The sequence below is a fragment of the Myotis yumanensis genome, unplaced genomic scaffold, assembly GCF_028538775.1.
Source record: "Myotis yumanensis isolate MYYU_CA2020_CCGP unplaced genomic scaffold, mMyoYum1.0.hap1 SCAF_11, whole genome shotgun sequence".
NCBI classification, from domain to species: Eukaryota; Metazoa; Chordata; class Mammalia; order Chiroptera; family Vespertilionidae; genus Myotis; species Myotis yumanensis.
This window is the reverse complement of record NW_027223762.1, coordinates 13,796,558-13,809,360: the sequence shown is the minus strand read 5'-3', so window position 1 is coordinate 13,809,360 and position 12,803 is coordinate 13,796,558. Positions and strand designations below refer to the sequence as shown.

General features: G+C 51.3%; 1 protein-coding gene across 2 annotated transcripts in view; it reads right to left on the bottom strand.

Moving 5' to 3' along the window:
- Window positions 1-12,401, bottom strand: part of LBH (LBH regulator of WNT signaling pathway) — a 31,449-nt gene extending 19,048 nt beyond the window's left edge. The window contains exons 1-2 of one of the 2 annotated variants that reach the window (XM_070428939.1): window positions 12,325-12,401; window positions 3,486-3,588 (exon numbers count right to left, since the gene is read on the bottom strand). In XM_070428939.1, coding sequence (XP_070285040.1) covers window positions 3,486-3,563 — 78 coding nt within the window. In that variant the 5' untranslated portion in view covers window positions 3,564-3,588; window positions 12,325-12,401. Of the gene's footprint in view, window positions 1-3,485; window positions 3,589-6,127; window positions 6,359-12,324 lie in introns of those variants that run through there. The other variant, XM_070428938.1, reaches the window with a different exon arrangement.
- Window positions 12,402-12,803: the final 402 nt, after the last annotated feature.

Here is a 12,803-nt window from a genome sequence, read left to right as displayed (position 1 = left end):
GTGGGTGTTGTAATTCATGCCAAGAGAGTACACAGACATGAATTTCTCATATCGACTCTCTACATAAATGTTAAGACAAACCAAGGCACTGGCTCTGTCTATTTTTATACAATGCTCACAAAATAGCACTAACTTCCTGAGCACAAAAGATCGGGCTTGCCTGAATCTTTCAGGGGATACAAAGGCATTTCTGTAAAGCTGTGACCAGGCATGAGACTAAGGAGGACCTTTTCAGGTCCTCAGGCAGAAGGGAGGCTGGCTAGCTTTAGAGTTAGGAGACTGGGTGTCGCTGAAACAACCACCATCGTCTCGGCGCCTGCTCTGTGGAGGCCCTGAGCCGGTGGGCACCTTGATTTGGGGAGGGGTGTAAGAAGGGTGATGGCTGATGGGCACAAAGAGGGTAAGAAGTCATCCCCCTGCCCTCAGAGATCTTAGCAGGGAGAAGGTAAGGTGGGACCCATAACCTCAAAACCCAGTGCAGCATCATTTCAAAGCACCATGTGCCACAGGTGTTGAAAGAGGTCAGACCTGGGGCAGAGAAATCAGGATAGCTTCGTGCTCCATAGGCCTGGAAGGTGGGGGAATGATTGACAAAGCCCCGTGTGCCTATTTACTTTATGACCTTGTTTCAAGGTCAAATCACAAGCCTGAGATTCTATTTCATCTGCCAAGTCGGGATTGATGTCTCCTTCCCACTTTCAGTTCCTTGGAAAAGCAGGTCTCAGTGAAAAGCCGCGTACTATTATTACCCTCAGGCAGAATGCCAAGAACAGAGCTCTGAGGTCTTCCGCCCCCAGCTCGGAGCCCAGCCTGAGCATGCACAGTGGACGGCGCTGGCCAAGTGCAGTCCCAGCCAATCCCCAGAACGCTGGTGGGAATGTGTTTAATGGGAAGGCACTAGCTTTGAGCGAGCCCCGAGAATACCCATCATAAAGCCATTGTCAAGCCGGCACTCTGCCGAGCCCCGCACCTGACCTCACGGGGCATGCCAGGGGGTATCTGGAGATGCAACAAAATTCGATCAGAGATGGAGGCGCCTTCTCAAAGACCTAATTTTCTTTCAAGGCCAGCCCCAGTTTGACCTCAATCCAAGTCTTCTCATTGCCACCCAGACCTGGATTGACCATGGCTTCTGATCGCTCCACCAGCCTGCCTGTGTTCCCGTTGTTATGTACCTGCTGGCTTCCCCCGTAAGCCCTGAGCCCGCTCTGTGCAGGTGCCCAGCACAGCACCTTACACTTACCAAGTGGCCACTAAATGTTGCTTGGTTAAAGATGACAAGCTTTCTCTTCACCAGGCAACCAGAAGACCTTTCTGAAATTTTGTGAAACTTTCAAAGAGTGCTTTGAAATTCCAGGAAAGATATTTTGGAACTGGACAGTGTCCCCACCCCAGCAGCAGGGACAAGTTTCCTTTGGGTCTGTGAGAACTGGATGGCGGCCCTCAGTCCAGCACCATAGGGAAGAGTTGAGGGCCTGTTCTTCAGGCAGCGCCAAGACATTTCAGGAGCCCAGAGGTGATTTGATTTTCATTCTGCCGTTGCGACCCCAACTCAGCCGTCCTCACCCTGTGTTGCAGCCCTGTCCTCCATCGTCACCTGCCCTCTCCCTCAGACCCAGCATGGCGGTGTGAGAAAAGTGCCCTGTAGGACCTAGCCCTTCATCCTGGGGCAATTCAAACGTAGAATATAAAAAGCCCACACCACACATACCGACGGCTACGTTTGGAAAGGTACTGTGATGGAAATCTAAAACTCAGAACTGAAAGAAAATCTCACCTGTAACCACAAAGAGATTCAGTCTGATTCAGTGGCTTGGAAACTGGTGTTTGAAAACACCCCAGCTGGTGAGCCAGGAAACTTCTGCCCTCCCACAGGCTGTGGGGCCAATTGTCTCGCTCAAACCCACTCTGGGTGGAGAGGATATAAAACCCCAGGAAAGGGTATTCCCCTCCCCCTCCCCACAACCCCTCGGGCCACCTGAATATTTATTTTCAGGGAGAAAAAGTGGGCAGATCACACTGACAAAACAAAGGGGTCTTCTTGAACCTCCCCAGCATGCCTGTGGGTGACTCCGCTGTCACCTGTCAATCTCCTTTACCCAACCTTAGCTTTCACCAAGGCAGGCTTTGATCACCCTCCCTCCACTGCACCCACCTGGCTTTCTATTTGTTTCTTCCTTTACTAAATAAATGCCCTTGGGATGGTGCTAAGGAATGGTTAGCCAGAGCAAGCCTGGAACCTGGCCAAGAACCAACTCGAGATATAAACACATGATCCATCAGAAGAGCAAGGCTTTGTAGTTCCAGACCCAAGTCACCTACTCAGTCTGAGCCTGTTTCCTCATCCGTAAAACCAGAATTCCCCCCTCAGGGCTGTGGTCAAGAGGGAATGAGGCACTGGCAGGGTAGTTCAGTTGATTAGAGTGTCATCCCCACACACCAAGGTTTCGGGTTCGATCTCCAGTCAAGGCACACACAAGAAGTAACCAATGGATACATAAATAAGTGGAACAACAAATCAATGTTTCTCTCCTTCTTTTTGCTCTCACTATCATCTATACAGTGCATGACCCACAGCAGACATTCAGTTAGTATCTGCTGAATGGGCCCATTACCCCCAACCCCCATATTTCTTCCCCAGGCCAGCCACCCTACACAATTTCCCTAGCCCCGAGGTCTTTCCTTAAAAACAGACTCCTAATGTAATAACTTAGGTGCTCTCCTTGGAAATCAGCCCCACAGGTAACCACAGGGGTTCCAATGCCGCTGTCAGAGGGAGTGGAGGAGCAACATGGCAGGTCAGAAAGAGCGTTGTGCTGAGAATCCAAAGCTCTTACTTAGGCCACATTTTTGGTCCTTTATGTATTTTAAATCCACCACACAAGACAATTTCTAAGCTAGATCCCAGCAATGGCCCCTGACATGGCCTCTGACTGGGGAAAGCTCTCTTCAATTCTAAATAGTTTGACCATTAACTCTGTTGGAATCAGTTGGTCAACCATCGTCCTGCGGAAGAAAGCAGCCTTTGACACAGCTATTCCTCCACCACACCACCCTTCCCCATTAGCTGCCCCTCAAAGCAATGTTCCCACTGCCTAAGGCCAGGCTGGGAGGGGAAGTTCTGTCTGAACTGACTTCGAAAATTACTTCCTCCTTAGCTGCCTTGAATGGGAGAGTCCACAGCCGCCAGGATGACTAATTAATAGCATCGGCTCATGTTTGCTGAATCCTTACTGTGTCCCAGGTTCTATGTGTGCCTTATACACATTCTATCATCATGGTGAATCTTCACCACAATTCTATGAGGTAAAGAATATTGTTGCGCCATTTCACAGACAAAGAAACTAAGGCTTACTGGCATTAGGGGACTTTCCCAAGGTCACACAGCTCTTAGTGGCACTGGGATGCAGAATCAAGTCTGCCACCAGGCCCAGCAAAAGCTACTAGGCTCTGCAGAGCTAGGAGGAACCCAATACTGAACTCACCTGATAGGAAAGGCCATCCTTTCGGGGGTTGAGGCCAATCTCCTCCATGGATGGGGTGCTCATCATCACCTCAGTCATCTCGGCCGATCTCAGATAGTCAGGGCTGCCAAGAAACCCAGACCAAAAGTCAACAAACACACACTTTCACATTCCTCCTCTTGGTGCACTCTGCTGCTAGATCAAGGGAGTGTCTGGAGGCAGGATGAGAGGTGTTCAAAACAAAACTCACAGAAAAACAAGCTCACACCCCGAGGAAGTGCCTACAAGGCCAGAGCATGGGGCTCTCAACCTTGATCAACAAAGCCCATTGTCTGAAAACCTCTCTGGCAAACCTCCTCTTCCCTCCTCTCCTGTACTAACTAGTCTCCACTGGCTCAGAGGGACTGGGTTTTCTTTTAAGTGACAGAACTAGAAAAAAAACAAAACAGTAGGTAGCTGAGCACATCTGTCTATATGAAAACCAATTCAACCCTTCTCCTGGGGAAAGGCATATTAGAGTTACATAATAATAACAGGTCAACCTCAGGGAAACCAAGTCCAATAATACTGCCTTCCTAAATCTCTCTCTGGTGTTGCTTTTCTTTTCCCAAAAAAAATGTTCCACTTAAAGCCCCAAGGGGTCAGCTTTCTGCAAGCTTCACATCTGCCATCCAACCCCCTTCTCTAGCCACAGCCACAGCAGCTGCAAACTCACAGCTTGAAAAACATCCCTGTATTTTTTTTAAAGCCTTAAGGATGCCCGGACTCTGATCGCAAAGGAAATTTCCAGAGGGGCCAAGCTGGCCCACCAATGACAGACATGTGAAGTGCTTTGTACTCTGTAAGCAGGTTACAAACATTCCATTATCCTCACACAAGCCACGGGCACACACAGGGGCCCGAAAGCAGAGTGCCAAATGGTACCAAAGTCAATGTATTTACTACACAATACCCAATATTTTCATGCCTTTACACATGGTTTAAAAAAAATTAAAAATGGAACGGGCTGTAGAGAGATTCTGTCTAAGGAAACAGGGGTACCAGACGCTTCTTCATTTTATGGATACTATAGAATAGCAATGACATTGGATTTGAGAACAGACACAGTAGCTTCTGGTCCAATCTCTGCCACTCAAAAGCTGTGTGATCTTGAACAAGTCATATGACTTCTCTGAGCCACAGGTGCCCTGTGTGTCTGTTACCAAGATGCTAATAATGCATATCTCACAGTTATGCTGAAGAGTTCATCTGGGTTGGGGGTGGGAAGCGCTCATCAACTATAAAATAACCCCAAATCTTCATGTCTCCGGGGATAATAACTCCGATGAGCTCTAAGGGGTTAGACTTAGAGCCTTGGCAAGTTTTAGTGGCCACGGGCACAAAGCCTCCAATAGCCTTCAGTCTCACCCATATGGCACCTGGCTGCTTACACCCACGGAGGTGGTAGGGAAGGGGAGCCCCGAAGGAGAGGGGTCTAAGAGAAGATGCTGGGATTCGGGGCAAGTTTTGGGTCAGAAGCGGGAACTGCAAAGGCATTTTCCTCCTGGGTCATGGAAAGACTGCCGCCGGACCCCCCCCCCCCCCATCCCCACTCCCCCCCCCCCCCCCCACCTCCCCGCCCCCAAAGAACTCGGCCAGAAGAGCGAGAGCGCACAGGGCTCTCTCCAGGCTCTTCGTCTGGCGTAGGGGCGCTCGCTCCTCGCGCGCCGGCCGGGAAAGTTGAAGTCAGAAGCATGAACTTTCTGGAGGTGCCCGGGCTGAGTAGGAACGCGCCGAGCTGGTCTGCCGGGCCGGGCTCTCTGCGCCTGCACCTGAGAGCGCGTTCCGCAGCCGCCAGCGTTCGCACCCCGGCCGCTCCTCCTCTTCCCCGGAGCAGGAAGGAAGGAAGCAGCAGCCGGCGCAAGTCCCAGCGGCCTGGGGCCTCGCTCCGCAATGTGCGCATCCCTTCCAGCCCAATCCCAGGTCGAGTGCAAACCTCCGCTGCCCCCTGCCCGGCCCTGGCTCCTTCTAGCCGCGCCAGGGCGGGCGCCTCCTCCCCAGCCCGAGCCCCCACAAAAGCGCGTCGGTTTTTAAGGGCTATGGAGAGGGAAGGGGTCGGGAAGGTGCAGCGTGCGCTCCAGCTGCTGCTTGGGGCTTCAGACAGGTTACGTTCCCCCCCACCCCCCACCCCTCCGAGACGGGAAAGCGTTTCCCCGCACCGCACCGAGCTCTGCAAACGCCGCCTGCACCAGCTCAGCCCCGCTGCCGCCGGCCTCGACGCTAAGACTTGAAAGCAAACAAAAAGAAAAAGGGGAGGGGCTCGAGAAGAGCAGCAGCCCCCAGAACAGGGCAAGGCGCCTGCAGCCCTCCCCACAGGGAGTTTTATTAGCAGGGTTCAGACGTGACCCCTGGTTCTCCCCCCACCCCATCACCAGCATGTATACACCTTCCCAGACGCCCCTTAAGTGAGGGCTTTGAGTTCACTTCCTTTGTCTCTATGCTCTCAGCACCACCTCCCCCCACCCCCATCTTTGCAACCTTGACGTTGACTCCTGCACGGGCTTGGGCGGTGGGTTAGTGCCACGCCGCCGGCTCCACTCGCACCCGAGCTGGCACGAGTAGGCGCCCGGACCCCGTAACCACGGCCGCGAGATGGATGCCCGCCGAGGGCGCAGGATACTCACCAATGAATGGGGAAATATACAGACATGAAGTCCTAGGGGAGGTTGACCCACGCCCTTGTGATTTAAAAACGGTCACTGCGTCCCGAGTAAGGATGGCACGGGCGCAGACAGGCCCGGCGGGCGGGGGCAGGCGGCGGAGTGCGGGCACTGGGCGTCCGCGGTCCGTCTTCCGGAGACAGCCCCACTGCCAGCTGCCTCGGCAGAGCAGACGGAGCTCAAGGTTCTCCACTGAGCTCTCGGCCCCACAAAGAGCCCGGGAAGTCTTATTTATAGGGGCGGAGGCGGGGCCCGACCCCGAGAGGCCCCGCCCTCCCTCGCCCACTCCTGGAATAACGTCACCAAAATCATGAATGGCTTCAGTGCTTGCAGATCCCGCGGGCGGCAGCTCGGGGGCGCGCTCGGCTCTGCTCCTCGAGGGCCGTGGTTTGCTGCAGCTTCTAGTCCGCCCCCCCCCCTGCCCACGACTCATACACGCAGACACGCGCGTGGATACGAGCGCGCGCGCACACGCACGAACGAACTGGGGCTGGAGTTCAATGTCAAAGCCGCCTCGAGCTTACAAACCAGCCCGCGTTGGCGCCCCCTCCCAGCACTCACCCCTAGGGACTTGGGGTCGCGAGGACCCTAGGCCTGAGGAGGGCGCTGGACCCACTCCTCCGGACATGACCGCCTGGCGACCGCGCTGCGCTGGCTGAGGGAGGGCGCCATCCCTGGATCCTGGCTGTCTGGCACTAGCGCTCTCCTTTGCACTCACTCACCGTCCCCAGCCCACATCTCGGGACCCTGCTTCAGCGTCCATCCCCCAAACTAGGCCTCTCCTTGGCATCCTCGCCTGCGGCACCTCGATCGCTGGTCCCCTCTATCCCTGGCAAGCTGTGTGGAAATGAGAGCAGCGCTTAAAGAAACACTGGGAGGCGGGAGGGGACACGGAGCTGGGGGGAGCCCGAGGGGGTCGCGTTAGCGTTCGAGGGGCTAGTCCTGAGATCCATGGAGTGTTTTGTTTGTGTGAGAAAGAAGTGTCGTCTTAGGGTTTTTCCATTGGACACACACAGACACACGCGCGCGCACACGCACACAGCAGCGGCGCGGTGGCGGGGTGCGGGGTGGGTGCTGCTCCGCACACCTCACCAGCCTTGGCTCCCAGATCTGCTCCAAGGAGAAGAAACAAAGAGCTTCGGCGGGACCCCTCCACACCGCCCTGGAATCGCAACTCCAAGGGTTTGTCCAGGCAGGCAGCCTGCACAGCCCCAGAGCCGGGATGGGAGTCTGCCCCTCTGTGGCTAGAGTGCATTGCTTCATACCTCTGCTCCAGAAACTTCTGTAACATGGCTTTATAACCCTGACCTATGTGTGTGTGCTTGGAGGACGTGTGTGTGTGTGTGTGTGTGTGTGTGTGTGTGTGACGGAGTGGGGAGGGCAGGTATCAAAAACTTGGCAAATTAAAATGCGCTTTAAAGTCAGCCAGCTCTTTGAAAGGTAGTGAATGTATTGAATCCATCTATATGCACTTAAAGGTAGAAATGAATAATCTATCTCAAGTAAAGGCTGATAGGTATAATGGTGAGGGCGTAACAGAGGTGTAATTTTCATCAGACCACCTAATCTATAAGAATGGATGAGTATTAATTATGTATATAAAAAAGAATGGATAAGAATAAATAAAAATAATTTTTGCTATTTTTAGTCATTCATATATACAATCTGAGTAAAAACGGTACTTTCTAGGAAAATGCAGCTTCGGGACAAACCCCCTAGTTGCTCCCTCCCAGCAGTGAAATTCAGGAGCTTCTCCCCACCCCCCACGCAAGAGTTAAACCAGAAATTGACTTGCCCTGCCAAGTACCACCCGCATTCTGCTCCTCTGGAGGAGGTGTCCTGCTGGAGGGCAATGCTTCTCTGGACAGGAGCTGACGGGGGAGGCTCCAGGTGTGGGCTTACTGCTGGGGACTGGCTGTTTGTGCCTTTTGCATAGGATGGGGCAGCTTCTCAAAGGCTGGGTATGACGCTGTCATTTACGCAGGTAACCAAAGGAGAAGCCAATGGTTTCTAGGCTGGGACTCTGGGAGCCCTGAGCTCGGTTCTGGGCAAGCAGCACTGATGCCTCTCGCCGTGTCTCCCCAGTAGCCATCCCTGGCAGGACCGGGATGAAAGGATTTGTCTCACGTTCACGTGCCAACAACCCCGCATTATATATCTGTGATTATTGCTTTGTGAAACTTTCAAGACTCGGAAAGAGACCCTCCTCACACACATATATAACCTTGAAGTGTCAAAATGGCCTCTTAGAGGAGCAGAGGGGGGGAAGTAAGACCTCCATCAGCAGATATCTGGCCTCCGGGAAAATTCCCTATATTGGAGAACACTGAGGTGCCTACCCTAAGGGAAATGTTGTATGAATGCCCATTTTAAGTAAATTAAACCAAGCCTTGGGCTGTGACCCCCAAATCTACGCTTTCTGTTTCCCTTCTGAGACCACAGTGACACATCCATTCATTTGAAAACACGGGAGGCATGGGGCTGAACTTGGATACAACTATAGCAAATATGCCATTTCTCAATCGTAATACTTTATATAGTGCCCTGTGGTTTTTCAAAGCATTTTCACAAACTCGGCTCCCTAATGAACATAATAAGAGTAACACAGCGCAGCGAACAGCCCCCAGTTTACAAATATTCAAACTGAGGCTGAAATAAATTAGGGGATTTGCCAAAGATCACAGAGCTATCCTGTTACGTTGTTCTGGGTTACAGCATTTCCTTCAGATTTTTAAAGATAGGGGTATCGGTCACGCAGAATGACCATTTCTTCTTAATATCCTCTGAGCTAGGTTCCTATCCCACTGCTTTTGAATAAATGAAGAAAAAGAAACACAAGGGAATGAAGTTACTTAGAGGCCCAGAAACTTAGAGCTGAAAGAGACCTTCCAAATCACCTAATCCAGTTTCCTCATTTTACAGGTGAGAAGACACCTAAGAGATTGAATGGCAGGTCCAAGGTCACCAGGCTATTATGTGGTGTAGATGGAACCTGAACGCAGGCCCTCGGGGGATGGTCAAATGTTCTTTCCACCACCACCCTACATCTTGCATTGCACTTGCCAAGAAGTCAGCAGCAGAAGTCAAATACACGATCTGGACTCTCTCAGCCACCTCAGCCAACCACCAACATTTAATGAGCATCTCCTATGCGCAGATCAATGAACTAAATACTCAGTTAAAGCCCTCTGCCTCCCACCTTTGTCCCAGGAACTAAAGGGTTGAATTGCAATTCTGCTTCAATAAAAACCCAAGTGTAATCAGAACTGCTTTGTTTTCCAACGTTACGCAAGTCCAGTTTTCCAGCTCCTTCTCTCCCTCACCTAAAATAAGGATTTAAAATAATAAAGGTACTGAGCTTGATATCTTATTAGAGTTACCGCTGGTGCCACTGTGCCATATATGGAGGACATGTAGCTAATTATTCCTCGAGTAAAAATGTCCCCATTAGCCCTAAACGGTTTGGCTCCGTGGATAGAGCGTCAGCCTCCAGACTGAAGGGTCCCAGGTTCGATTCCGGTCAAGGGCATGTACCTTGGTTGTGGGCACATCCCCAGTAGCGGGTGTGCAGGAGGCAGCTGATCGATGTTTCTCTCTCATCAATGTTTCTAACTCTCTATTCCTCTCCCTTCCTCTCTGTAAAAAAATCAATAAAATACATATTTTTTTAAATGTCCCCATTAAAATTCATTTACCAACATATTCCCACACCTTTTCTCCCCTCTGGCTTGCAAAAAGACAGTATTGCACATTTAATTTGCCAAGTCGTGGGGCAACTGGTCCCTTGGTTAGCTATAAGGAACGTCACTGAGTAACTGTTTGCTGAGGCACACCTATAGCTGTTCGCATATTTATGCCTCACGACAACTTAAAGGCATAAGCACATTACCCCATTTTACAGATGAAGGAAGAGGGGCTCTGAGACGTTAAGCAACTTGGGCAAGACTGCAAGGCTCTCGAATGGCTGAACCAGTATTTGACTCTGGGCTTATTGGTCCTAAAGCCTTTCTCACAATACTGCACTTATCCTGGTCTCTGTGGTTTTATTTGTTTGTTTTAACGGCTGAACTATAAACTAGATACAAAAGTGTTGGTTCTGCCCTAACCGGTTTGGCTCAGTGGATAGAGCGTCGGCCTGCCCGACTGAAGGGTCCCTGGTTCGATTCCGGTCAAGGGCATGTACCTTGGTTGCAGGCACATCCCCAGGAGGGGGTGTGCAAGAGGCAGCTGATTGATGTTTCTCTCTCATCGATGGTTCTAACTCTCTATCCCTCTCCCTTCCTCTCTGTAAAAAAATCAATAAAATATATATATATTTTTTAAAAAGTGTTGGTTCCAATAGCAAAGTCCAGAACTACTGGTGTCCATTATTGGGGACCAGTTAGCAAAATAATCAAATTTCCCACCTGGGGAATCTGGGAGCTTCTTATAGAATCAGTCAAAGGCCTGGGGTTTAAGAAGAAGAAGAAGAAAGTGAATAGGAGAAGGGGAGTTTCTAGCCAATTTTTCGGTGAAACTTGTTTGAGTACATAAGAAATCTGAAAGGCAAGAATGTGTGTGGGTTGATGTGAGGCTGAAATGAGATAATGTTATGAAAACACTTGGTGAGTGGGAAAGCACTGAGCAGACACATAGCTTGTTTTTAAGGTGTTTGGGGGGAAAAGAGAGGGTTCAACAGAGTTGATTGCATCTGCTTCAGTTTTTCACTCATTTTAACCACAGACCGCCCCATTTTCCCCTGGAGCCCCTTGACTGAAGTTTCCAGCTTTGGGGGGACAGAGGCAAATAGTGAAGCTCTGCCTGACGGGCACCGCTGTGGTCCTGGTGTCCCAGCATCTCCCCTCACACCCCCTCCAAGTTCCTCCAGTCCTTGGTGCCTCCCAGCAAGTGTCCAGCTGGGTCTGGACACAGGACGGAGGGGCGAGGCCTGAGGGTGTGAGCAGGCATTCCCATCTTGGCTGTTAGGGAATTAGCAGTCCACAGCACGAAGCAACCCAAACCCACCGCACAAAATCCTCCAGGCTCTCATTGGCTTTGCTGGAAGTCCGCAGGCGAGTTGCGTGACCTCTGTGTCTCAGACTCCTAAAGCAATAAAGCAGGCAATAGCCGTCTCTTTTTAGCTCTCGGGGTGCTAATAAGGCTGAGAGAAATTGCTTCTATAAATGCTCTAGAGCAGCGGTTCTCAACCTGTGGGTCGCGACCCCTTTGGGGGTCGAACGACCCTTTCACAGGGGTCGCCTAAGACCACCGGAAAACACATATATAATTAGATATTGTTTTTGTGATTAATCACTTTGCTTTAATTATGTTCAATTTGTAACTATGAAAATACATCCTGCATATCAGATATTTACATTACGATTCATAACAGTAGCAAAATTACAGTTATGAAGTAGCAACGAAAATAATTTTATGGTTGGGGGTCACCACAACATGAGGAACTGTATTAAAGGGTCGCGGCATTAGGAAGGTTGAGAACCACTGCTCTAGACTGAGGAAAGTGCTTTGCAGCCTGTGGGTACCCCCGCCATGTGCCACCTCAGCAAGAGCCTCCTTCTTTCTACCCAGATCCCTCTCACCCCCAGAAAAAGCCTGGGATCTGGCAGCTCATGAACTCTTGCCTTTCCAAATATCAAAGAGCTTGAGCCCTGGCTTTTTCTTTATTTCTCTCAAGGGGCCTTTGAACCAAAGGGATTTTTCAGAGAAAGAAAACTCTATGGAATCTTTAGGGTCCAGGCTCTTAAAAGAAAACACTAAACCTGGAACCAGTTCAAGGCTCTCGTGTCCAATTAAGGAAATACTCACATTCCTGTCCCAGCTCTGACCCGAGCATGCTTTCTCTCTCTCCACAGCTCCCCAGGAATGCACGCTAACAGCCAGAGGCGAGGTTGCTATCACCAGGACACATGTCATTATAGCCGGGGCTCCTGGGGCGGGCTCCCGCGGGCGGATACCTTCCCCAGATTAGACAAAGAGCACGGGCCACGGAACAATCCACATTTCCTTCATTCCTCTCTGCCCCTCCACCCCACCCCCACTCCTCCATCCACCCCCATGCCATTTCACCCAAACTCTGGGCCAGAGAAACTCCACTGTACCTGGGAGGTAGCGGGGAAGGGGGGGGGGGGGGGGCGGGAATGAAAAAAGAGGAATACACTTACAATAGTTGCTTGTGAAGAAAAGCACTTTCAGTTTTCTTTTCAAATCGACAGGATGTCAGCTAGCTTCCTCCAGGGCAGCTGTGTCCCTGCCGATTTCACGCCCACTGCTCCTCCGCAGAGGAGCCCCTGTGAATTATGCAGAGAGGAGCAGCTCCTCCGAATGCCTCTGCCAGCTCCCCGACCTGTAACCCGAGCTCCCACCGGCTCGCTGGAGTCCCAGGTGTGCTTCACACCCACAGGGCGCCCAACCTTGAGATCAGATAGCTGGGTCCATGTTACACCTCCGTGCCCTTTCAACAATCCTCCTGGGGCGTAGTGAGCACCCAGGATGGACCAGACGGTGGTGCTTCCAAGGAATCGCTTTAGGACAACTTCTGTTCCCTCCCATCTCCATCACCCCCAACCATTCCAAACACACACACTCGCTGATAGGCCAACACAGCTTTAAGACGTTCTCTAAATTGCCCTGGGGATCAGCT